This window comes from Elgaria multicarinata, chromosome 11, assembly GCF_023053635.1.
Source record: "Elgaria multicarinata webbii isolate HBS135686 ecotype San Diego chromosome 11, rElgMul1.1.pri, whole genome shotgun sequence".
In the NCBI taxonomy this organism is placed as follows: domain Eukaryota; kingdom Metazoa; phylum Chordata; class Lepidosauria; order Squamata; family Anguidae; genus Elgaria; species Elgaria multicarinata.
In genome coordinates, this window is record NC_086181.1 from 48,024,247 (window position 1) to 48,049,410 (window position 25,164).

Here is a 25,164-nt window from a genome sequence, read left to right on the forward strand (position 1 = left end):
GGAGGGAAGTCTGCCGGGTTGTGCAACCCCCAGCTGGCCCTGAAGGGTTGGGTGGTGCAATCGGGTCCTTCTGCGGTGAGGGAAGGTTCTGAGCAAGGGGGGGGATACTTTTATCCATGCTGGGAACACCCACCCACCCACCCCATGCCTGAGAGCTGCACAAGAGCACTGCGGTGCGTGTCGAAATGCCGGCCTGCTCTCCTTTACAGTTTCAGTGGGTGGGGGGAGAAAGTACAGGGGGGTGACCGGGTCTCCCCAGCGGAGCTGCCGGCTGGCCGGCCTTCCCAAATGGGCGATGTGTTCCCAGCTGGAGTCCTGCTGAGGGCCCCGGCGTGGGCTCAGCTCTTCTCGCCAGCTGCGGTAGGGTTGCCCAGGGCAGGCGTGCCGGAGGGCCCAGTTCCACAGGTTTGCATGAGGTGCCTCTTTTTTTGAGGTTGGTTGTGGCGCCTTCCTCTCTCTCTCTCTCTCATACACACACACACACACACACACACACACACAGAGTTAGTTACTGCAAATAAACTCACTGGCCTGTAACTAAGGAGGCAGCTGGTAGAAAGCGGAGCTTGGCCTGGGAGCCCTGCTGGGGTTGCTAGCCGGGGTGCGGGGGGAGATTCCTTGTCAGTGTAGCAGCCAAGGAGGCTCTTCTCACGTGTCCTCTCTCATGCGCTTCCTCTCATGCGCTCCATTAGGAATGAGAGGGTGTGTGTGTGAGAGAGGGCGATAGTAGCCCATCGCAACATCCCGTGGGAATGACCTCCTCTGTGCAAAGCGGCTTTGCTTGACCCCGGAGTGCTTCTGCCACTATCGGCCAGGGAACCAGAGCCCCTGGTGTATGGAAGGAGCGGATGGTGACCCCTCCTGCTGCCCCTCGCCTGCCCCACATGTCAGCTTAAGGCCGAGTACAGGCGCCGCTGGCCCCTCCTTCCTGCCCCCCCACCGCCAGCCCAGTCCAGAGAAGTGGCGTCGTCCTTCTGCTGCAGCCTCGGCGGCCACTGGGAGAGACTCCATCCCTTCCCCAGCTCCCTTTCACATCCTTGGAGGCTGTTCTCCTCCTTTCTCTTTCTGGCCCCCTCGCGCGCCTCCCCCCCCGCCCCCCCCCCACGTCCTCTTCTCTGGGATCATAAACAGACCTTGGTCCTTCCATGGTTTCAGCGTCTCTCCTGCTTTGCAAGAATTAAATGGCACAGGAGGAGGGGGCCTGTTTTGTTTTAAGCTAGCCAGAGGGGGACGACGGAGGGGCCTCAGCACACCAGAAGGATAAATGGTGATCCTACCCTGCAAGCCAGTGTTGGGCTCTTGCGGTCCGCTGAGTAGGCTTCCTCGTGATGTGTGCCGTCTTGAAATAAAAGCAAGCCTCTAGGCCTCGTGGAGTTCACAGGGCGTTTGCCTGAGCCACAGATGGGAGTCGGACGCATCCAGGAGCAATTTGTCTTCTCTCCCCCCTGGAGCTTAGGGGCTGCAAGAGGAGCCCTGGTCTGGTGGGGCAGCTTCCATTCTCCACACAGGAGGCTCTTGATTTGAGCCCACCCTAAAAAAAAGTGGGGAGGGACCTGCCCACCCCCCAGGCACGCGTGAGCCAACAGCTCGGCTGGAACGTGGACAAGCAGCCCTTCAGCCGCTCCCCCTCTCCTGGCAGGCGTGAGACCTCCTCCTCCCCGCTCTTCTGCCTCCGAGGCCGTGCCCAGGAGCAGCCCCCCACCCGTCTTTCCCTCCTGCGCCCCCCCTACACTGACGGGCTCATACACTGCCCCACTTGCTCACCCTGCCAGGCCTGCCCCCTCCAGGATCTGGGCTGTGCAGAGACGGCGAGTGGGGCGCAGTGCCGAATCCCCCCTTGGGCCCAGCTGCAGCCCGGAGAGGGGCCCCTGCCGCAAAGGACCGACACGTGGCCACGCCAAGGCTTTTCTTGCGGAGGTCCCTAAAGGGAAAGGCACCCAGCGGGGCGGGGTAGGGGCAGGGCTCCTGGGCCTTGGGCAGTGTCTCGAGAGACAGCCGGGCCTGTCCCTGACAGCAGCAGCTTTGTGCTCGGAAGATCTTCTCCTGCTGCATAACTGCCTGCCTGCCTGCCGTGGTGGAGTTTGCCAGGACCCTGCCCGGAGCAAGGGGTGAGCAAGCACAGGAAGGGCCGGCTGGGGCATCCTGGCCACTGCCGCTGGGCGAGGGCTGGGCCTTCCTCCTGGCAGCACAGAACCAGGGGTGGGGGTTCGATCGTGGACCTGTGGGAGAGCGGCGGGGTGGGGGTGGGGATGGCAGATAGAAAGAAGAGCCACAGACCCCAACCCCTGAGCCAGGATGTGTGCGAGGGATTTGCCAGGAGCTGAGAGAAAAGAGGGAGTGCTGTGCCATTACCTGCGCCTTGAGCTCCCCCTGGGTCGGCCGGGGAGAGTCAGGAGGCAGTGGCGGGGTGTGGGTGTGGGTGTGTTTCCCTCTTCGGGGTCTCCTTGCTCCGCTCTGCGCGCCCAGGCTGCGATGATGCAGCCAGGTAACAGCGCCTGCCCGTGAGCACGCAGCACTTTCCCCCGGCCTTGGGCACGAGAGTGAGTGGGCCTTGCGTGTGGGAGCGGGGCCCGCCCCGAGGCGCCCCTCCCCACGGGCGGGGGGGAAAGCGTGAGGGCAGTTCAGACAAGACACGGTGTTCACAGTTGGCAAAGCGGAATGTGGGGAGAGGAGACGTGGAAGAGGGTCCCAGGAGCGAACCGTTACAGCGTGGGCTAAAAACGCAAGAAGACCCCCAAGGGCCCTTCGTGGCCCAGCGCTCTGCCCCCACGGTGGCCGGCCAGAGGCCCCACGGGAGGCCCACAAGCAGGACAGGAGGGCAAGAGCGCCCTCCCGCCCCTGTTCCCCAGCAACTGCTATCCTATTGGGAGGGATTTTTAATATTTTTTATCCACTCTGGTTTGGTTGATAGTCAGACATTTATCTTTTGCTGCAGTGAAGTGGAATCATATTTACAATGCTTTGACCTCAGGAGTCCACTTGTTTCTCTCCTCCTCCTACCCCCCCAAAAAATTGGTGTGCAGGATGACAGGTGGGGCCAGGAACTGTGTGTTAAGATATGTTTGCAGAATTTAACCTGCTTGATTGAGTGTAAGAATGGATTTCAGAAACCAGGTTTTAAAAGCAATTCCAGTGTTTGTCTGTTTTAAAAGAAATCTTTTTACTTCCTTATTTTCCACGTCGTTCGTGTGTGAGAGAATTCACCCAGGATCCCCTGGGCCTCCCTTGGTGCCATGCTTGGGCTCTTCCTGCCGGCCAGCCCTCCGTGGGTGTCGGGGAGCAGCTGTGAGCGAATGTTTGGCTTGGCACGAGGGATCGTGGCTCGTTCGGCCGGGACGAAGCAACACAATGGCAACGTTCCGCTTTCGCCCCCTGCCCTGCCCCCCCCAAGCGCGTGGGCTTCCGTGTCTGAGATCTGGGGAAGTGGCCAGAGTGCAACCCTGGGAGTGCCTTGCTTGAAACCACAGACAGGCTTGTGGGGGGTGGGTGGGCAGGGGGGGAGGTGCTGCTGCTGCTGCTGCCTACCGGGTTCTACACAAAGGAATGTCTGCTGGGTGGCGCCTTTAGCTGGGGTGTGTGCGTGTGCGTGTGCGTGTGCGTGCGTGCGTGCGTGCGCTCTTTTGGGATGCAGCCGGGGCTTGGCTGCAAGTGCCCCATTTCTCCTGCTTGGAGGGGGGGAGGGGGGCCTTTGCCTTTCAAGCTTTTCACAACCCAAAGTCTTCTCCGCTGGCGGGATGCAGGGCAGGGCTTTCGGGGGTGCCTGGCATCATGGAAACCCCCCCCCACACACACTTAGGTGCTCTGAGGTTGTGGCTTTGTCAGAGGCAGGAGAGTCCCCAAGGCCGCCGCCTCCTCCTCCTCCTCCTCCTCCTCCTCCTCCTCCTCCTCAGCCCTTCTTTGTCTGCTGTGCAGCCAGGTCAGACACACACACACACACACACACACACTGTCCGGCTTGCTCACTTTCAGCTGGCAAGACCATGCAATTTGCAGGGGTTGAGTTTCGGGCGCTGAGCAAAAGGCTTTTAAAAGGCATCTGCAGCTTGACCAGGAGCTGTCATTGAGACGGGAAACAGGGACAAAGGGGCCGTGCGTGTGTCGGCTGCAGCCTGCAGCCTTGCGGCGTGCCCTGGTGCCAGCTCCCCCGTGGCTGGGACACGTTTCCCCTCGTCCTTTGCAAGCGACCGTATTCCGGATCAGACAGTCCCTCCATCTCCCGAGGTCTTGGCTTTCCTCTCCTGAGAGGAGGGGCCCTGCGGCAGCCCCCTCAGCCTTCTGCTGGAGGGGTTGCATCTCTGCCGCTTTTGCCGGCCCCTCTCCCAACAGCAAGGCCCGCTGCTCAAGCATGAGGAGAACAAGGCCCAGCTCACATTGGCCAGAACTGTGGTTCTCAGTCTAGCTTGGTGTGTGGAAATGGTAATGGCGGGCGGCCTGCTCTGCCCCGGCCCGGCCTCCTCAGCCGTGGCTTCCTCTGGCGGGGGAGGTGGAGGAGCCTGGGACCCTCCTCTCCTCGGGTGCCTTCGCAGAATGCGACCTTCATGCCAAAAGCAGGGGATCAGGTCATCCCGTTGGTGTGATTTTCTTGGGCTTTGAACCCGGGATCTCACACTGGGTCTCACTTGTCCAATCATAGAACCATAGAATCATAGAACAGCAGAGTTGGAAGGGGCCTACAAGGCCATCCAGTCCAACCCCCTGCTCCATGCAGGAATCCACCCTAAAGATGGGCTGTTCTCCATATTTCCAGGCATATGGAAGGGGCAGTAAGTTCTGGATTCTACACTCGGAACAAATTGGAGATAAATGTGCTTTGTTGACGTATGTGATCTTTTGAATGTATTTTCCAATTCTGTTTCCAGTTCTTTGGAAGAGAAGCCCTGGGGTGGGGTGGGGTGGGGCGGGGTGGGGCGGGGGGGGCTGAAGGAATGTAGAGGAATCGAGAGAGGGCCTGGGCCTTCCCTCCGGCCACTGGAGGCGGTGCTGGAGCAGAGTCTGTTGGCGGCAGCCCCCTATGTAAGCTCGGATTCTCCGCCAGCCAGAGGACGAGAAACCTGCTCCGTTATCAGCTGCGTATCATCAGGATCCGAAGATTTAGGGGCTGTCATGGAGTTCCACGTTAGTGCCATATTAGGAGAGTTGGGCTAGTAAAGCCTTTTCTGGGCCAGTCCACTTTGGTGGCTCACTTGCGTGGCTGACTGAGGCTGATCAGAGTTTGGCAGCGTTTTGGGGTTTGTGGAAAGACTGGAGGTTTAGCCGAACCTGTTGGGAGGAAACCTGTGGGAGACGAATAGTCGATGAGACAGGAAGGGGAGCCCCCGGGGGGGGGGGTTGGTGGCCAGCCGGCCCAGTAGCGGAGAAGGAGATTAAGGCATTTCCCACACTTTGAGCTGCCTCTTAGCGCAAAGTCTTTGCAGGGCAGAGGCTGAAAGGAGCTCTGTGTATTTATACCCATAACACCCAAGCAAACTCTCCTAGATAAAGCAGAAACATAGCCGAGAAGAGGAGGCCATTGGGGCAGGCGGGACAAAGGCTGGTTGGGAATTGTGTGCCTGGGCAGCGAGGGTGGGATGGGGGGACGGACAGGGTGGGGGGAGGGCACGCTGCTCAAAACCGGAACCCGTTCTCCCCTAAATGAGGTCCAGGACCTGCCTCCTGCAAGCCTCCCCCCCCCATCCAAAGCTAGGAAGTGGGCTTGTCTCTTGCACTCTGACCTCTGGCATCCTGGGAAGGCGTGTCCAGAAGAAGCCTCCCTCTTCAGCCGGGCACAGGCCTGGCAGGAGGAGGAGGAGGTCTGGGAAGGCGGGGGGGGGGGGGCATTGGCAGCGGTGCTGCTCCTTCCCCCAGCTTTCCAGAGAAGCCCCAAGTGGGTGTGGAGGGCAGGGGGAGACTCCTGGATGCAGCTCTTGGGCTGCCTGCTTGTAGGGGGAAGGGGGGTGCCCTTGAGCCAGAGGTCCTGCGGAGTTGGGTCCCTCGTGTTGCAGGCCCAGTGGTGCTATCTGCAGTGACTCTGGGGGCCCCAGTCTCAGGCTCCTGGCATCCCTCAGACACACGTCTTCACAGAGGAGGCCCCCCGCCAGAGGCTGGGCCATGAGGCGGGGGCCCTGGTCCCATCCGCAGGGCAGGGGGCTGGGCTGGCCAGCCCCACAGCTTCCGCAGCAGTGGTTTGGAGCGGGTGCTTGTGGGATAAACTGCCAGCCAGCCCCCATTGCATGAGGAATTTCATGCCAACCGCTGCCTCTGAGGTGCAGCTGTCAAGTAGGACCCAGTTTCTGAGTCTGATAGAATGTGTGTTTGGGGGTTGGGGTTGGAGAGGGAACAGGAGAACAGCTGTTGGAAAGAGGCGAGGACTCTCCAATCCCCCAAGGACCCCCCACGCCCACCCCCAAAGTCCTCTCAGCTGTCTTTTGACACATTGCCGTGCTTAGCCCAGGGCCACGTGGGAGACCGCTGGGGCGGGGAGCTTTTTGAAGAGCCTCCCCATGAGGAAAGGAGGGGGCAGGACCCACATCGTCTCTTAACATTCCTTCTGTCTCCCTGGAGAGTGTGCTTTTGCAGGCTGGGCTTGCTCGCATCAGCGCCCCGACGCTGCAGGGCAGGTTGGCGTGTCATTCGAACCAGCGGCAGGGCAGTGGGGGGGCTTTGCACCCACCCTGAAACTGCTGCTGTGCATTGTGGGTTGTAGGAGGGGCATGAAGGCAGCCCCGCTGTGCCATGTTTGGACGATGCACCAAAGCGCCCTGTAGCCTGGGAAGTTATGTAAGCGGCCGGCGCGGGGTGGAGAGAGGAGCCACAATGGCTTCTTCCCTGCCGCGATCAGGCGGACCCGGCCACAGAGTCCGGGATCAAGCAGGCCTTTCCGCTCTCTGTCTGTCCTCCGACCCCAGTGCAGACGGTGGGGTGGCCTCCCTCGGCCTCTGCTGCCCTGAAACCAAAGCAGAGTGGTGGAAGTGGTGGCGCGTGTGTGGGTCAGCAAAAGGGTGTGAGGGGCCCCCTCTGGCAGGTGCAGGGCTGGAAGCCCAGAAGGTCCCGGGCCCCTCTCTGCCCTGACGTCGCCTATTTCTCGGTTTAAGCCAGCAGCAGAGCATTCATGCGCAGCGCAAGCTCCTCCAGGCTCTCCCTCTCCCCCACCCGCTCCTCCAGGGCCCGTCCGTCTCTGGGGCCCCGTCCATGCTCCCCTTGAATGCTGCCCAGCTGCTGGGCTTGCGTGGTGTGAGCTCAAGTGCAGAGACCCGGCCGTGGGCTGCTCTGGGGATATTTGCACGTGGGGTGAGCTGGCCAGTGCTCTCTGGCTGGGGAGGGCTTCTGCTGGGGGCCACCGCTGCACATCAACGTGGCTCCCTCCTGGCCGGGTCCGTCCGTCCGTCCGTCCGTCCGTCCGTCCGTCCGTCCGTCCCGCCACTCCCTCTGCAGCCGCCGCCGCGCACACTTCTGGCTGCCACCAGGCCTTTCCACCTGTGTCTGCTGACAGCAAGAATGTCCAGCCAGCCGGCTGGCAATCACTTCTTCAGAAACTCCTTCTTTTATCCAAGAAAGGAAACATCTGGAGTTTAAAAAATTCTTGTTTTTAGCCAGGGGGCTGAAGTCCACCCCCCCACCTCAGTCCTCTGGCAGTTTGTGCTCCCCTCCCCCTGAGACCTGGTAGCTTCTGTGGGGGGGAGGGGGAGGGGGAGGGGCAGCCGGCTGTGCTGAATAGGGGCCTCTGCGCGCGTGGCTGGGAAGCCTCTCCCAGCCCGAGTTAAGGATTTCCAGGAGGAACGCGAGGAGCCGTCCAGCTGCAAAGCAGTGCGCTTGCGGGGCTGATGGTGGTTGTGTGTGTTGTGTGCGCGCATGGGGGGGAGGCAGTTTCTGCACAGGACGGGAAGAATTGTTGTAGATCGCAAGCTGAATAGGAGCCAACAGTGCGATAGGGCTGCAAGAAAGGCCAATGCTATTTGAGGCTGCATTAATAGTAGTAGAGCTTCCAAATCACGTGAGGTCCTGGTTCCTCTCTATTCGGCCCTGGTTAGGCCTCATCTAGAGTATTGCGTCCAGTTCTGGGCTCCACAATTCAAGAAGGACGCAGACAAGCTGGAGCGTGTTCAGAGGAGGGCAACTAGGATGATCAGGGGCCTGGAAACAAAGCCCTATGAAGAGAGACTGAAAGAACTGGGCATGTTGAGCCTGGAGAAGAGGAGACTGAGGGGAGACATGAGAGCACTCTTCAAATACTTAAAAGGTTGTCCCACAGAGGAGGGCCAGGATCTCTTCTCGATCCTCCCAGAGTGCAGGACACGGAATAACAGGCTCCAGTGACAGGAAGCCTGATTCCGGCTGGAAAAATCAGGAAAAACTTCCTGACTGTTAGAGCAGCACGACAATGGAATCAGTTCCCTAGGGAGGTTGTGGGCTCTCCCACACTAGAGGCCTTCAAGAGGCAGCTGGACAACCATCTGTCAGGGATGCTTTAGGGTGGATTCCTGCATTGAGCAGGGGGTTGGACTCCATGGCCTTGTAGGCCCCTTCCGACTCTGCTATTCTATGGTTCTATGAATAAGCCAGTGATGGAGGAAGCGGCCTTCTGGCCCAGTCCTGTCCAGCCTGAGTGGTGGCATCGGCGCTCCAGGAGTTTCAGGCAGGAGATTTTTCCGCCCTCCCTGGAGATGCTGTTGGGGGTTGAGGTGGGACCTTCTGCGGGCAAAGGGGGCCTCTGGCATGGATCCCCCCCACCTCAAATACACGTTATGACATGACTGCTGTTCTGTGGGTTATAGAGCCCTGCAATTGCACTGGGCAGCGCGGAACATCCTCTCTCTTCCCTCTCCTGTCATCTCTTGGCTGGCCAGACCTCTCCCCCCTCTCCCCCCCCCCCCGCTCCAGGGCCGTCCCCAGCTCGATTGCCTGCCCAGGGCTCCATGGGGCTGCGTGGACAGAGCCCCACTTAAGACGCCTTTGGTGCAGTCCAGGAGGGCCCTGAGCGCCTGCATTGCTGGTGCCCCAGTAGATGGGGAAGAGCCATGAGCCAGGTATGTCCGACATGCCACCGGAGCCGCCAGGCAGGGCGGGGGCACCCTAAAAAACCGGGGCGCAGGGAGTAGCGGTTTCTTTCACTCAATCTGCCCCCCCCCCCAGATTCAATGGAAGAAAGCCCTCCCCCTCTTAGGATGCCTCCTGGAGAGGCTTTTATAGCCCATTCACAGCATTTTACTGTGTGGGGGGGGGTGGAACGACATTATGTTTTCTCCCACTTGTAGAAGTGATGGGAACGCCCCCCTCCCCGCCCTCCTTCTGCCTTTTCTCTTGCCGCAGATAACCTCTTCAGAAACAAAAGTCGGGATAACGGCACGACGCCTTCTCTCTGGTGCCGGTAGGAGCCCCCCTGCCCCCCCCCCCCGTGCTGTTGAAGCACCCTGGCCCTGGGCCGCCTCTTCCCGAAGGCATGGTGACTCCCCCCCTCTGCCCGGCACAGCTGAGCCACGTCTGGAGCAGTCCTCCGTGCTGAAAAGGCAGCCAGGGAGTTCAGGCGCAGGACACGGGGTGGGGGGGAGCAGAGTGGCTGTTTCACGCAGCCCAGCCCCCCCCCCCCAATCTCCCAAGCAAGGGTGGAAGGAAGGAAGCTCCCGAGGAGAGGCCTGGTGGGGGCCCTGGGAGGGGCGGGCTTTCCTCCTTCCTGGCTGTTGAAGACAGAACCCCCCCCCCTTTCTGCAGCTGGCCTTTGTTCTCTCGGTGGCTTCGGCCTGCCCGGAGGCAGGGACTGCCTGCCCCCTCCCCCCTTTCCTCTCCTCTCCTGCCTGGATCCCTTCCAGCTGGGGCAGGAGAGCGTGAGGCTCTACGTATTTCGGGAGAGCATTTCTCCCAGCCATGGTTTTCCCATTGCAGCGTGGAAGTTCTCCGGCCCTTTCCCCCTGAAACAGCGTTGGCCGGAGCGCTGTCCGTCTGCCTGCCATCGTTGCTGGCGAAGGCCACAGGCCAAGGCCACGGGCCAAGGCCAGGCCCACGCTCTTCACCTCCAGGACGGGGTGGGGGCTCTGCTCCGAGCACTGCATGCGCTGCAACACCTCCATGAAAGCAGGGGCTACGCGTGTAAAGGGGGTGGGCTGCATCTTCGTCGGTCACGTCTCATTCCTACAAATTCTGTGCTTTATGTGCCAAAACTGTTTGTCAGGATTAGCTAGAGCCGGGCTGCGCAGTCCTTTTGACTCTCAGGGCCGCACATGGCGGCAGTTGAGGGACAGACAGGTGTGCGCTCTCTCTTCTACCACTCCCGACGCGCACGGGCGCCTGTCCTTCTCCCCCACAGGCGCACGTTCCCTCAAAACCTGGCAGAGGGGGCTCCGTCAGTGCTGGTTCCTAGGGTGCTGTCAGCAGCTGGTCAGGTAGTCCTTTCAGGGAGCCTCATCTAGCACTGGGAAGGGGGGGTGGGAGTCACACACGCAGCGCTGGCAGGCTCTGTGCACCCCTGAGCTGGGTTGCATAGGGCCCATGGGGCCCCTCTCAGCAGCCGAGCTCCCTGCCTTCTGCCCCCAACCTGCCTCCTTGTCCTCGGCTTCTCCTGGTGGCTTCCTGTGGCCAGGGCTGGGATGTCCGTAGCTGCGACCAGTAATCCAAGGGGTTGCTATGGTCCATTCATTGTTATTTATTATGGTTGCAGACCAGCAAAATCAACACCAAAACATACAAAGGATAGATAAAAAGTGACATAAAAACAAAATACAGCTTGGTGAGTTGCTTCTCTCAGTAGGACGGCAACGTGATTTTTCTAATTTGCACTGAGGTCATGAGAAACTTCGAGACCCTTTCCGTAATATGGGAGGACACATCCCTTAAACAGATTAATACCAACGTTGTGGGGTTACATCCAGAAAGGGCTGTTAATAAAGGAAAGATTAACTTTTTTCTGCAGTCCTCATACATGTTACAATGCAAAATGACGCGTTCAACAGATTCTATTGCTCCAGAACCACAGGGAAATATCCTGGGATTTTACTAAATCGTCCTTCTAGTAATGCTGATGGCAACACATTAAAGCGAGCGAGGGTAAATGCTCTCCTATACTTGGGAATGGTTAAAGCATACAGATACGAAGCTGCAGTGAGCCCATAGTTATTAAGATTATTGTAGAGCAGTAGAGAGCAAGTTTTGTTAGCAGCAGTTCTTAAATGCTGTAGATCTAGATCTATTAGTCTTTGAACAACAAGAACAGCACTCTTCAAATACTTGAAAGGTTGTCACACAGGATCTCTTCTCGATCCTCCCAGAGTGCAGGACACGGAATAACGGGCTCAAGTTAAAGGAAGCCAGATTCCGGCTGGACATCAGGAAAAACTTCCTGACTGTTAGAGCAGTGCGACAGTGGAATCAGTTACCTAGGGAGGTTGTGGGCTCTCCCACCCTAGAGGCATTCAAGAGGCAGCTGGACAACCACCTGTCAGGGATGCTTTAAGGTGGATTCCTGCATGGAGCAGGGGGTTGGACTGGATGGCCTTGTGGGCCCCTTCCAACTCTGCGATTCTATGATTCTAAGAGATTGGGCCTTCTGGAGCCCATACTTGCCCACAGCTTCCACAGAGAAGCCCAGCCTAAGTAGCTTCTTCGCCATCTCTCTCCCTCCTGCCCCTTTTGAGTCACGTGAGCGGCCGGCCGGCCTCCCTCCCAAGGGTTGAGCTTCGAAAGCTGACGCGCGGAGGCTCAGTGCTGAGGGTGCCCTCTGGCCTCCTGCTCCGTGGGGGCCTGCGTGTGCTGCGGCCAGCGGGCCCGGGTCAGCGCTCCATTGGCAGGGCCGGTCTCCGTCGTAAGGCTGTCCACGTAGCTCACAAGGAGGCGGCACTTGCTCAACAGAAGGCGCGGCTGGTTCTGCCCCGCGCTGCTCTCTGGGATCCGCGGCCAAGCGGGCGAGGCAGGCGCTTTGGCTTCTCATGCGGAGGCATTGCCGGACTGGCGCCGGGCAAACTCGGTCCCCACACAGGCCGAGGAGGGGACTCTCCAGGCGGTGGGATTGTCCGTTCTGGTTTTTTTTTAAAAAAAAGCCGCGTGGCTCTTACTGCCTTATTCCTCCCCGAGGCTGAATTTGCTGCCCGGCACAGCTGGGAAATGTCGCTCACGAGGCTTTTGTGGCGCCCTCGCCCTGCCGCGCCCGCGGGACTTTACGAGGGGTGGGGCGGAGGCCGGCGTCTTCCACTCCCAGCCCTCCTGCGTTTTCCCCACCGCTGCTTCTGGTCTGTGAAGGAAGGGTCGTGTGAACGGGCCCGAGGCGCGGCTGCTCTGGAAAAGGTAAATCCCATCCGAGGCGTAATTCCAGAACGGCATCAGAAATAAAGCTGCCCCGATGACAGGTGCCACCACACTTGGAATACTGCCTGCAGGGTCTTCTCCCTGCCCCTTGAAAATGGGTCCGGGGTCCGGAGCGTGTCTCCTGCAAGGGGAGGTTGCGAGGTAGGGGGGTTGGTAGCCCGAGATGGAGCCATGAGGCCCATTCAGGGAGGAGAAGGTTGCCAGTGGCTGCTTCCGGACTGGGCCTGGCAGGGGCAGGGTGCGCCCCAAGGCCGGTTGCTGGGGAACATGGGTGGGAGGGTGCTCTCGCCCGCCTGTCCTGCTTGTGGGCCGCTGCTTGGCCACTGTGCGAACAGAACGCGGGAAGAGATGGGTCTTGGGTCTGATCCAGCGTGGTTCTTATTTCGTTATCGTGCCTTGCCTTTGTTTTTACTAGCCAGCATGGAAAGCCAAGAGGCTGAGGAGCGGGCTGGGTCTGAGCTGTTCTTGATGCCGCTGCCGCCTCTGGGCCTGTGAGCATTTTCTCGGCCGTGTTCCTGTGAGCTGTTGCCCAGAGAGCCAGGGCTGCCTGCTGCCTGGGGAGGCCTTTGCCTGGTCTCTGGGGATCCCCAAAGCCCTCACCTGTAAGGAAAGCGCGCCCAAGGGTTTGGGGAGGGGGTGTTTTGGGGGGGCAGAGGGTGTCCCAGCGCAGCTCAAGAGGAGTGGCCTCGTTGCCTGGCGCTCCTTTGGCCTCATTACAAGCTACTTCTGCTGCTGCAGACGTCCAGACATGAGTCACGTGGCCCCGTGGAAGGGTGTGTGTGCGTGGGACCAGTTTAGGGGGGCGTGTCACGTGGTCTGTGGGAGTTGCCCGGCTTGCCTCCGTCTCCTCGCTGTGATCGCCTCCTCTTGGGCGGTGACAGCATCTCGCCCGCTCCGCTCATCCCGTCCCGTCCCGCTGGCCAAGTGTCCGGCCACGCTCCCACGGAGGCACAAACGCGCATCTCAGCAGCCCCACCCCCTCCGGATCGTATGGCTGACGGAGCGTTTCTCCAGCCCAGCAGGCACAGTGGGCGTCTGTGTCCGGGGCGGAAGACGTGGCCCAGCCGGCCTGTCACTATTGTTAACTTGGGGGCCGAGGCGGGGGGGGGGCTGGCTCCGTCCCACCATCTGCCAGGCCGCTGCAGTTCCCTCCTCCCCCCTCCCCCCCCCATTGTGGCTTTCTTCAGTTGCTCGATGTAGAGACGGGGGGAGTAGATGGATAACGCCGCCGGAGCGCTTGGTGGCTGCAAGCGGGACTCCGGAGCCTGGCCCAGTCCAACGCCTTCCTCCTCCAAACACCTTTCCAGCTTTGCTCTTCTCTCCGCTTCCAGCTGACGCGCTGTGAGGGGCCTGCCCCCAGCGGGGCTTCTGCCGCCCCCTTTCTCCGCCTGCATTCCGGCATCTGCAGGGCATCCACGGCTACGGCACGGCGGGGGGGGGGGGCAGCTCTCCCGCTTGCGTCCCCTGGCGCAGGCTCCCTGGCTCCGGGCCTGTCGCTCGCCCCCAAAGCACCTCCGCTCGCCCCCGCTGGCCTAATGCTGGCCCCCGCCGGCCTTTTCCTCCTCCCAGCACCAGGCAGCGCCTGGCAGCCTTGGCTTCTCCAGGAGGGGGGGGCACGGGGTCCGTGGGGCAGCACCTTCCTTGCCTGGCCCAGAGTGAGTGAGCGAGCGAGCGAGCGAGCGAGGGGTGTGTGCGTGTCTCACATCCTCCTCCATCCTCCTGCTGTCAGCCCGCCGCTGCTTCCTTGGGAGCTTGTTGCGGTGAGCAGGTGACTGCTTCACCTTTTAAAGGCTCAGGATCGATTCCCTCCCCCCCCCCCGTCCCCGTCCCCGTCCCCTGGGGCGAAGGTGCTCCCTGTGCCTTCTGGTTTTGGAGCCTCTCCCTTGGATCCCCTCCATGCACACGACCCCCGTTCCAGGGCACTCCCTGCGTGGCTGCCCCACACCTCGTTTCCTAGGGGCAGAGGAACGCCTCTGGCTTGGGGTTGGCCCCTCCGCCGCACGTATCCCTAAAATGCTTCCAGGAGCAAAGCCCTGGACTGAGGGATCCCGGCGCGCCACGCTTGGAAGGCCTTCAGGCTGGGATTGCAGCGACTCTTGCAAGGGGGACGTTTGGAAGCCCTGGGAGCTTGGTGGAGAAGGCGCAGGCCGCCGCCACTCCTCCTCCTCCTGGCGTGCAAGTCTTCCGGAAAACCTGGAAGTGCTGGGAGCGCTGCTTCTAAATTTAGCCGCCTCTTCTTCCAAAACATCGCACAATCCACGAGGGCGGGCAGCCAGGCTTCCTGAGCCTGTCTCAGTTTCTCTCCCTCCCTGGAGACCCCTTGAGGGAGATGGCCAGTGCAGACCTGGGCTCATGGTCTCCGTGGGCTCCCAGGTGTCTGGAGGGGCTTTTGCGTGGAGGTGGAACTGCCCCCCACCCACCCCCGAGTTCATGCACACTTTGCCTCGCCTTTCGCTTCCTGGGAGGAGGGGGGCTTTGGGGGCAGGGGGAGGCGCTGGGACAGCTCAGCCAGGACTCCCTGCATCGCGGAGATGCCTGCCTGTTGCCTCAGTCCCTACTCAGAGAGCCGGTCTCGGTGGCCGGTCTGACCCCCGGGGCTGCTGCCCAGCCCCAGCCCCAGCCCGCCCCCACCCCGGGAGGGCCGCACCCGGGCTCACCTCTCGCTCCTTTCCACGGGGATTGTGCAGGAGAAGGCTGCCCTGGGCTGTGCCCCCACGGTAGTCCGTGCGCGGGAGGACAACAGACCCAGCGGGAGCTCATGAAATCTTTTGGGGAATATTAATAACCAGTGAAAAAAGATGCCTCTCTTGTGAAGCGGCAAAAGTATCTTCTAAGAATCACCCTTAACGTCATTTGAGGCACAATCCTGGGCATGTTTTGGCAGGAAAACTCCCAGCGTTCCCCAGCCAGCCCTTATCGTACTGAAACGATAACTATTTTAGCAGTTTTAACTTGTTTTTAAATGTATGTTAAAGATTTTATATTGCTGAATGGAACTGATTACCTGGATCCTGTTCAGTCTGGATCCTGGCCTGGTGTTTTGGGACAGAACTGGCCTTGGTCACCCTGAGGGATGGCCTTCTTTGGGAGAGAGGTGGGGGTGGGGGTGCACCTCGTTACGACTTCTGGGTCTCTCAGCGGCTTTTGATGCCGTTGACCACGGTATCCTCCTGGACCGCCTTCGTGAGTTGGGAGTTGGTGGCACTGTTCTACGGTGGCTCGACTCGGACCTGCGGGGTCGGTCCCAGAGAACAGCGCTGTGTGACTGCGCCCCGTGGCAGCTGAACTCTGGGTGCCGCAGGGCGCCATCCTGTCCCCAATGTTATTTATTGTCTATATGAAGCCGTTGGGAGCGGGCATCAGGGCATCTGGGGCAAGGTGGCACCAGAATGCTGAAGACACCCAGCTCTATTTGTCTGTGACATCTGAGTCGGTAGAGGAGGCCGCACACGTTCTGAACCGGTGCCTGGATGCAGTAGTGGCTTGGATGAGGCCAATAAACTGAAGTTGAATCCAATAAGACAGCGACCCTATGGGTTGGTGGTTCCCAGGTCTGGGACTTGGGGTGGTTTGCCTGTTCTGGATGGGATTTCACCCCCTCTGAAGGAGCAGGTCTGTAGCTTGGGGGTGCTCCTGGACCCATCTTTGCCACTGGAGGCCCTGGTGGTCTCAGTGGCCCAGAACGCCCACTATCAACTTTGGTTGGTACGCCAGCTACGCCCGTTCCTGGATAGGGGTAACCTAGCCACGGTCATCCATGCACTGGTAACCTCACCATTAGATGACTGCAACGCGCTCTGTGTAGGGCTACCCATGTGTGGGGGGTTCAGAAGCTGCAACTGGGGTGCTCACAGGAACACTTAGCGATGCTCACATAACACCTGTGTTAAAAGATCTGCACTGGCTGCCTGTTAGCCACCGAGTCACGCACAAGGTGATATTATCCTACAACGCCCTAAACAACTTGGGACCGGGATACCTAGCAGACCGCCTTCCTTTATATACACCCAGGTGACATTTACAATCGTCGGAGGAGGCCTTGCTGGTCATTCCGAAATGACCGGAATGCCGCCGTGAAGAACCTCAGCAGTGGCAGGGCCTTCTTTGTGGAAAACTCTCCCTCGCGCTGTTCTGCAGTCAGAAAATGTAACGTCTTTTAAACACCTCCTGAAAACACATCTCTCCACACCTGCTTTCCCTGGGCTGTAACTGCTGCTCGGTTTTACTTTGGTTTTACGTGGAACTTTTAAAGTTGTATATTGGGTCTTGTCGTCTTGTATTTTATGGTTTTAGTTGTGACCTGCCCAGAGAGCCTTGGCTATTGGGCAGTATAAAAATGCAATATATAAATAACTGGAATTTGAGTGAGACACCAACCAATTTTATTAGGTTGCGAGGCAGAATTACTGGCTTCACCTTCGCGGTGGTGAAACGGCCGCCGTCTTTCCCCTTCGGTGATGCCTGCGTGAAGCAGCTCTTCGTTCCAGACCTCTGTTGGCACAAGAGTGGGCTCTGGAAAGGAAAGGAATGGAGGGGGTGGGGGTTGTAGTTGTGCGTCTTCCGGTATTCCTCCTCCTTTCTCTTCGTAGCAGGAATGGGAAACTGCTCCAGCCCACAGGGGTCCCAGGCCAGCTCACCAGGTTCTTCCTCCAGGCAGGAAAAAGCTGTGATGTCCGATCAGCTGCTCCTCCGAGGTAAGAGCTTCCCCCTGCTGTGCGGTGAGAAAAGGGAGCCTTTTGTCACTGTGCAGCAGAGGGAAGTTTTTCTCTCCGATCAGCTGCTGATGCGAGATCAGAGCTTTCTCGTGTCCAGACAGAGGCCAGGGCCTACGGAAGACTCTGCTGCGTGATTCAGTCCTCCTTACCTCTGAGGCTTGTCCTGCAGAGGCCTGTCCTGTTTACTTGGCAAGCAGACACATGCAGAGGCTTGATATTTGGGGCGCTCTTTGGAAGCGCTGCTGCTGAATGAGTCAGTCCTGCTTACTTCTGAATAGAGCCTTGTCCTGCTTACTTCTGAGTAATGCTCACATTCTTGGCCACTGCCACTCTGCCTTTGGCCCCACTGACAGGTGAAATGCAGACCCCCAGACCTTTCCCAGACGGAGTCCCCCCCCCCCCGGCCGCTTTGTCCTGCCCAAACCATCCCTCTGGGGCTGGAGCAGAGGACAGAGCAGGGCCATCGGTGGGCCGTCTGCAGCTGGAACGGGCGAGACCCTTTGGGGCTCCTTCAGGGACTGAGTTCGGCTGTTCTCTCCTCCTCCTCTGCAGACCTGTCCCGCAACCGTTTTGCTGAGGTGCCCGAAGACACTTGCCACTTGATGTCCTTGGAAGGGCTGAGCCTGTACCACAACTGCCTGCGCAGCATTCCTCCGGCCATCGCCAACCTCCAAGCCCTCACCTACCTGAACGTCAGGCAAGTGGCAGGAGGGGCGGGGGAACGGGGGGCCCTCGTCCTGGGTGGGTGGGTGGAGGGGAGCCTCCAGGGATGGGGGCCCACCCCCGTGCCCCTTGCTGCTTTGCCACCGAGGTGGCGAGGCCTCCCCCTTCTCAGAGGCCGCCTTCTCAGCTGGCGCTCTCCCCTCTCCCACCCTTCCTTCCCCCACTGCAGCCGGAACCAGCTCACCTGCCTGCCCGCCTGCCTCTGCCGCCTGCCCCTCAAAGTCCTCATCGCCAGCAATAACAAGCTGGCATCCCTGCCGGATGACATCGGCTCCCTCGGCAGCCTGCGCCAGCTGGTGAGTCGGCGTGCGGTGTGTGTGGGGGGGTTCATTGGTGCCTCTGAGCCGAAGCCCGCCGGTGCGCCCTGAGCAGCCCCTTCCCTTTGGCCACGTCCCTGGGCCCACGCCGGGGGAGCCACGGGGGAAGGCATCCTGGAGGCTGTTCCAAGGAAGCGGTCCCTTGCCCCGTCTCGCCCGCTGCCTCGTCACGGGCCGGCAGCCGCTGTGGCTCTCCTGGGTTCCCGGCAGGACTCCTTCCTCCCCCTCCCTGGAGAAGGCGCCGGGGGTTGAGGCCGGGACCTTCGGCAGAGGCCAAGCAAAGGGCCCCTCGGAAAGGGCGTGTGCCCCTTGCCGGGCGGGCGCTCCCTCCCCCCACCCCAAGTTCTGCCCCAGTGGCCCCAGGTGCCTCAGGGAGCAAGTGAGTGGGGGGGGGGCACCTTCCAGACCCACCCTGCCAGGGTCTCTTCTGGGAGCTGCCCCTATGAACGGCACAAGGAGATGCAGGTGGGGCGGATGGCAACGACGTCAGTCAAAAGTGGTTTCAGCACCTGCAGTGGCAGGGCAGCCAAATAAGAGCGGAGCTCTCCCCCTGGAGCCCAACGGACTTTGGGGGAGACGGGCAGGGGTGCCACCCAAGAGAAGACCCTGCCCTCTCCCCAGCCACCCCTGGCTCAGTTCTGAGGCGGTGGCGTGGGCCGTCTCTGGAGCAAGGGTTTCATGGCCAGGCAGGCTCCCGCAGGAGGGGGTCCGTCAAGGTCCTGAGCCAGGAGGAGCTTGAAAGGGAACCTCGAGCGCCCCGGAAAATGGGCCAGGATCCAGCGCAGTTGCTAAGATGCGAGCCGGTGAGCACCCTCCCGGCCGGGGCTTTTGACCGACTGCGGTTTCTCCGAAGGCGGCCCTGCAAGAGGGTGGACGGCAGAGGCCTCAATAGGAGCCGGTACTCGAGGCCCAGTATGGGGCAAAAGGCGGGATGCAAATAAAGATAATAATGACCACAATATAACCGTGGATGCCCCAGCGTGGCCTGTTTCCCACCAGGCAGCTGCAGGGTGTTGGGGTGCGGGAGTGCGCTCAGCTCACCTGTGGCTTCCCACTCCTCCCCGACCAGGACGTCAGCAGCAATGAGCTGCAGTCGCTGCCAGCCAGCGTGGGAGGCCTGGAGTCCCTTCGGGACCTCAACGTCCGGAGGAACCAGATCAGCAGCCTCCCTGCAGGTCCGTGCTGCTCTCTCCCCCCCCCCTTCTTGCTCGGGGGCCAGCTGAGACCCGCCAGGGGCTGCCCCTCCGTCCGGGCAGCTGGGCACCCTGCGCGCCTGACCACCCCTGCCGCTCTTTGCCCCCCTCAGAGCTGGCGGAGCTGCCCCTGGTGCGGCTGGACTTCTCCTGCAACCGCGTCTCCCGCATTCCTGTCTGCTACCGCCACCTGCGGCACCTGCAGTGCATCCTCCTGGAGAACAACCCCTTGCAGTCCCCACCGGCCCAGGTGACGTGTGGGCACAGAGGAGCCGGCCTGCGGCTGCCCTCAAGCGACCGGCACACACACCCCGCCCCGGGCTCCTGGCCCACCTGTGACCCGCTTGCGTCCCCGGTGCCCCTTCCAGAATCTCTCTCCTTGCCCCGCTCCCCAAGGCTTGCAGGAGACCCATTTCCTCTGGCCGGCCCTCCCCATGAGGAAGCGGGGTGGGGCGGGACTCTGCACCCAGGATGCCGCTGCTACTCCTCCTCCGGCCAGTTGGACTCCTCCGCTGCCAGCGCCCCGGTTCTGGCGACCCCGGTTCTTCCTCACATCGGCCCGAGGAGGAGACGTGGGGCTGGGCCGAGGGGTGGGGCTGGGCCGAGGGGTGTCCATGGACCCGAGGGGCTTCCCTCCGCCTTGGCGTGCCCCTTCTGCGCTGGCTCTCCAGGCCCCAGGTGGTGGTGGTGCCCCCGGTGCGCTGTGGCAGCTAGAGGGGGCCTGGGCTCCCCCGGAAGAGGACTGGCAGTGCCGCCGGGGTCTGCTGAACGGAGGCGTCTCCTTCCCCCCCCCCCCCCCAGGTCTGCTTGAAGGGCAAGATCCACATCTTCAAATACCTCAACCTTGAGGCCTGCAGCAAAACGAGGCCGGACCTGGCAGAGTTCGCCCGAGAAAGCCGCCCCACCAGCTTCGGAACATGGTGAGGGAGGGAGGGCTGGGGGGGCAGCGGAGAGGAGAGGAGGGGCTGCCAGGCTGCCCCCCCCCGGTCCAATCACAGCCTGCTCCGTGCATCTGAAAGGAGGCTGCTCTGGTGTCACTTTAGCGTCCTCTGAGAGAAAGCAAGTATTGGGACCCAGGAGTGCCCCCCCCCGACATTGCTCACGTGTCTTTCCTGCTCCCCTGGCAGCCTCCCAGATGATTTCTGCCCTGTGCGGCAGTACGGCGGCCTGGACTCCGGCTTCAACAGCGTCGACAGCGGAAGCAAACGGTGGTCGGGGAACGAGGTACAGCCAGGGCCCCGCTCCGGCTGCAGGGATGATTTTTGCCCTTCTGAAAGTGGGGTGTGTGTGTGTGTGTGTGTCTCCCGGTTCAGCCCTCTTGGCTGTTCCATCCCAGCCGCTGTCTTTCTCTGGGCGTCTTTTGAGCCTCTCCGCCTCTTGAGACGGTTTTCTTTCCTCCTCTCCTCAGTCCACGGACGAGTTCTCAGACCTCTCCTTCCGCATCGCGGAGCTGGCCCGGGACCCCAGGCAGCTCAGGGAGAAGCGCAACGGGGCAGGTGAGCGGCCGGGGCGAGGGGGCAGCGAGCGGCCGGTTCGGAGACCCGTTTGGCCTTTCTGCGGAGAACGGAAGCCCTAAACCCGCTTCTTTCCTCCCGCCAGTCGACGCCGGTGATCTGGAACAGATAGACTATATCGACAGCAGCATCAACGGGGAGGAGGAGGAGGAGGAGGAGGAGGAGGAGGACTCCCCCTTGGCGGCCACGGGGGTGCCGGCGGGCAAGTCGGAGAGTGGCTCCCGGGGGGCGGCGGCGGCGGCGGCCTCCGTGGAGGTAAGCGTGGGCCGCTGGCCGGTCCTCTCTCCCACAGTCTGGCCCTCCTTGGCCTTCTCCTGGCCACCCAAAAGCAGCTGAGGAGCTGGCCTGGATCCTGAACGCCGGGTCTTGCAGGGAAGGTGGCGCCTGGGCTTGGGGCGGGGAGCTGCTTCAGGCCGGCCGCGCAGAGCCTCTTCCTCAGGCCCAGGGCCGGATTCCATTTCGGAGAAGCTTTGGAGGGGCGGGGGGGGGGGGCACAGGGCCGAAAGAGCACCAGGGCTGCTGGGCCTTCTGGCTCCCAGCCCTTTGCTGCCACTAAGCACCCCTGAGAAGCGGCATTTCAGCCTCTTTGGAGGGGGAAACGCTGCGCAAAAGCTGGGGAAACCGGCCGGCCGTCAGAGGTGGGGCAAAGGGGGTTGGGGGCCAAGCGAAGGGCTGGATTGGGACCCCCGGAGGGTGGGCCTGAGGCCCTTCAACCCCCTCCTGAGGATCGCAGGTGGGGCGACAGGTGGTGCAAGGTCAGCCGTCCTTCCTGGTGCCCTCTGGAAGTTCTGGACTACAGTTCCCAGCATTGGTCGCCTGAGGAGAGTCGGTCCAGAACCTCTGCGTTGGGTGCTGGAGCAGAGTGGGGCCTGAGGGCTTCAGCCTGGCTCGGGGTGGGTGGCGAGCCGGCTGCAGGGGCCCCCCTTCCCCCCCCCCCCACGCACCCTTTCTCCTTCCAGGAGCACCAGAAGGCCCCGAGGACCTCTTCTCTCCCGAAAGCAGGCGCTGTGGAGCTGGGACTGACTGGCAGGTGCGCAGCGCCCCCTGGCGGCCGCCTTCCACGTGGAGTGCCGTGGAGCGGCTTCTTCCTTTTTCTGTGGGTTGGACAGGGGAGGGGGCCCCTCCGGAAGCCCCCGATGTGCCCGCGCAGCCTCCTCTGGAGCCGGCCACTGCAATCCTCCTCTTGGGTTTTGCCGGCGTGGCCCTCCCTCTCCCTCCCTCCCTCCCTCCCTCCCTCCCTCCTTTGGGGCCAGTGCCTGCCCTGGGCTCAGGACCAGGCTTTGGCGCTGGGTTGGGGATGCTTCTCCAGCTTCTCCTAGCCGTCAGGAACAGCCCCAGAACTGGACAGCGGGAGGCCTCCTAGGGAGGCGGGCACCATCTTGCCCATTTTGCTGGGGATGACTTAGCCAGCGGGGGGCCTTGGAGATCCGGGGGTGGGGGGCTGCCGGGCTGCCTCCCTCCCTCCCTCCCTCCCTCCCTCCCTCCCTCCAGGCCAGGCGGTGGCTTTCTGCTGCCCCCTGCCTGGCTTCCTCTTGGCTCCTGGCTCTGTGAACCGTTCCCCCTTCAGTCCCCTCCAGCTCTTTGACTCCCGGACTCTTTGGGGCACCCCCAGGACCAGCGGCGAGGCCAGCCTGCGCAGGCCAGACCCCCCCGGCGAGGAGCGCCGCCGGCCCGAGGTCTTGCAGCTGTGGCAGGAGAGGGAGCGGCAGCAGCAGCAGCAGCAACCACTGCCCCACCGGCCCCCGTGGAGCCAGGGGGCAGAGAAGCACGACAGGTACTGGGGCCTTGGGGGCCTGCTGCAAGCCACTCCCGGAGAGGGTCGGTCCTGGGGCCACGATCCTGCTCTCTCTCTCGCAAGCAAGCGTTTCCCCTTGAGTGTTTCCAGCATCCGCCAGGAAGCCTCCCTTCTCCAGGGGTCTCAAACCAGCAGAGGCGGCCCCGGGTTTGAGCCAATGGCCGTGGCTCTTTTCCTCTGCCTCTTGAGCTCACCCAGATCTGCCTATGGTTAGCACGTGTGGCCGGGCTGCCCGGCCGGTGAAGGCCGAAACGCTTCCTGTCCCTTCTAGGAAGTGCTCTATCCCCTCCCCACCCCACCCCACCCCGATGTTCCCGGAGAAGTCGGGGGAAACAGGTGTTTTGGGTTCTCAAGCGAAGAGCCCCAGGAAGTAACCTCCTCCCGCCTTTCTTCTTCCGGCCATGTTCCTATTCTTCTAAGGATGACCCCAAACTCTGCTGCTCTTTCCTATTGAAAGAGCACTTCTCATTTGCAAAGTGCTTTATGGTTGTCTTCACCTCTGTCCTCACAAGAGCGCTGTCAGGTAGGATTGTGGGGTAGCTAGCCCCCCCCCCCAAATAAAGAGGACTAACTATTACAGTTCTATACCGTTCAGTAGCTGAAGCACTCCGAGTGCTTCAGAAAAACTAAAACCGTAAAAATACAGCATTAATACAATAGAAAATAAAATGGCTTAAAACAACAATGTAAAAGGACAACCAGAGTAAAACCTAGCAGCAATTCAGAGATTTAAAATAGCAGATTTAAAACAATGGAGCTAAAAGACTGGAATGCTAAAACGCTTAGCAAAATCGAAAAGGCCTTCACCTGGTGTCAGAAAGAGCACAACACAGGCGCCAGGCGAACCTCTCTTGGGAGACAACAGGGTGCCACAGCAGAGAAGGCCCTGCTCCTCCTGGTAGCCCCCTGCCTCACTTCCTTGTGCAGGAGCCCCTGGAGAAGAACCCCAGAAGATGTTCTTAGTGTCCGGGCAGGCACATATGGGAGGAGGCGTTCCTTCAGATAGCCTGGCCCCAAGCCATCTATTTATTTATTATTTATTTATTTCTTGCATTTCTATACCGCCCAATAGCCAAAGCTCTCTGGGCGGTTCACAGAGAATGTTAATGCCAGCACTTTGAATTGCGCCCGGACCTGGACCGGCAGCCAACGAAGCTGGAAAAGGACTGGCGTGGCGTGGTCTTGTTGGCCAGTCGCCGTTAACAATCTTCCTGCCCTGTTTTGCACCAGCTGAAGTTTCTGGAGCGTTTCCCAAGGCAGCCCCACATAGAGCGCATTGCAGTAATCCAGACGAGAGGCTGCCACCAGAGCCTGGAGAAGTGGGTCTGGGCTGCCTCCCTCCTGATCAAGGTGCGGTTGGTGTCACCAGCCGAAGCCCACGGCCACTCCATGCGCAGCGCAGGCAGGACGTGGGCCCAGTTCTCCCTGGCCTGGCCGCCGGGTCCCATTGGCAGCCCTTACTGTCGCTCCTTTGCCTTGGAGTCTCTTGTTAAGATCCGGCAGTTGAGTGTTGGAAGAGGGGGGCGGGGCGAGACGTGGAGTCCCCATAAATGCACCGGTGGTGGTGGTGGTGGGGGGGCATCCTGGGCGTTTCCCCCGTTTCTGATGGCGGTTTCTTTTTCCCCCATTTCTGATGGTGGTTTCTTTCCCTGTGTTTCTGATGGCAGTTTCTTTTTCCCCGTTTCTGATGGCGGTTTCTTTCCCCCCGTTTCTGATGGCGGTTTCTTTTCCCCTGTAGTGGCCTGGCAGAGAACAGCAGCAGCAGCCTTCTCCCGCAGAAGCATCGCAGCCAGGTAGGACCAGGGTGCAGCTGGGTGTGTGCGTGGCAGGCCAAGAGCATGAGCGTGGCAGGCTCCATGTGGAAAATGTGCCACGGATCGCTGCGCCCCCCCCCCCCCCCGTCAGAAGCCCTGGCAGGGTTTGTTCAGCTTGCAGAGTTCAGGTGTGTGTGTGTCCCCCGTCCCCCCGCTTTGAAAGCAGCCTCTGACTGAGAGTCTCTTCTCCCCCTCCTCTCTTGCAGGGAGCTGAACAGCTGCCTGGCTCCTCCCGGCAACCCCCACGCTACGGAGGTAAGTCCGGCCCAGGTCCTGCCTTCTCTTTAGACGCAGCGGGGCGCTCCTGGCAAGCAGAGAGGGAGGGGCAGCTGGCTTGCAGGTTGTCTCCTGGGACACGGAGACCCATTTCCTTTGCTTTCTGGAATCAGGTGGAAATGGGGGCGGGGGGAGAGCCTACAAGGCGGCCCCTAGAGGGGAGGGAGTTTGGGGGCGGGGGCTGTGCAGGGTACGCTGAGGCCAGGGCACCCGCTTTCCCTGGGAATGGGCCGGGACTCCCAGGGGCTGGGGCTCGGCTCTTCCCCTAAGCGAGCGCCCAGTTCACCCCCCTGCCTCCTTCCTGCCCCTGCAGACCCAGCTCAGCCCCACAGCAGCCCCACGGCGGCCAGCTCTTCGCCTCGGGAGTCTGGCTCAGGGCAGAAACCTTCCAGCTTCCTTTTCCGCTCCTCGTCGCGGCACAGCATGCAGCGGGGGGGCTCCGGTAAGCATCCGGGGGTGGGGGTGGGGGTGGGGGGGTGGGAGGCAGCTCCCCTTAGGAAACGCTTCCCCCTACGTGCCGAAGCCTGCAGGCGGGCCGTTGGGTCACAAG

General features: G+C 61.1%; 2 protein-coding genes across 4 annotated transcripts in view; one reads left to right on the forward strand and one right to left on the reverse strand.

Annotated features, from left to right (window-relative positions):
- INCA1 (inhibitor of CDK, cyclin A1 interacting protein 1) overlaps positions 1 to 25,164 on the reverse strand; it is a 222,711-nt gene that overhangs the window by 132,401 nt on the left and 65,146 nt on the right. The gene's annotated exons all lie outside the window — the stretch shown is intronic.
- Positions 1 to 25,164, forward strand: part of LRCH4 (leucine rich repeats and calponin homology domain containing 4) — a 45,879-nt gene that overhangs the window by 12,331 nt on the left and 8,384 nt on the right. For 2 of the 3 annotated variants that reach the window (XM_063137536.1, XM_063137534.1), the window contains exons 2-14: positions 17,535 to 17,679; positions 17,875 to 18,001; positions 19,092 to 19,197; positions 19,329 to 19,465; positions 20,017 to 20,135; positions 20,343 to 20,439; positions 20,624 to 20,711; positions 20,815 to 20,990; positions 21,692 to 21,759; positions 22,342 to 22,503; positions 24,263 to 24,317; positions 24,545 to 24,593; positions 24,928 to 25,056. In XM_063137536.1, coding sequence (XP_062993606.1) covers positions 17,535 to 17,679; positions 17,875 to 18,001; positions 19,092 to 19,197; positions 19,329 to 19,465; positions 20,017 to 20,135; positions 20,343 to 20,439; positions 20,624 to 20,711; positions 20,815 to 20,990; positions 21,692 to 21,759; positions 22,342 to 22,503; positions 24,263 to 24,317; positions 24,545 to 24,593; positions 24,928 to 25,056 — 1,458 coding nt within the window. Of the gene's footprint in view, positions 1 to 17,534; positions 17,680 to 17,874; positions 18,002 to 19,091; positions 19,198 to 19,328; positions 19,466 to 20,016; positions 20,136 to 20,342; positions 20,440 to 20,623; positions 20,712 to 20,814; positions 20,991 to 21,688; positions 21,760 to 22,341; positions 22,504 to 24,262; positions 24,318 to 24,544; positions 24,594 to 24,927; positions 25,057 to 25,164 lie in introns of all 3 variants that reach the window. The other variant, XM_063137535.1, reaches the window with a different exon arrangement.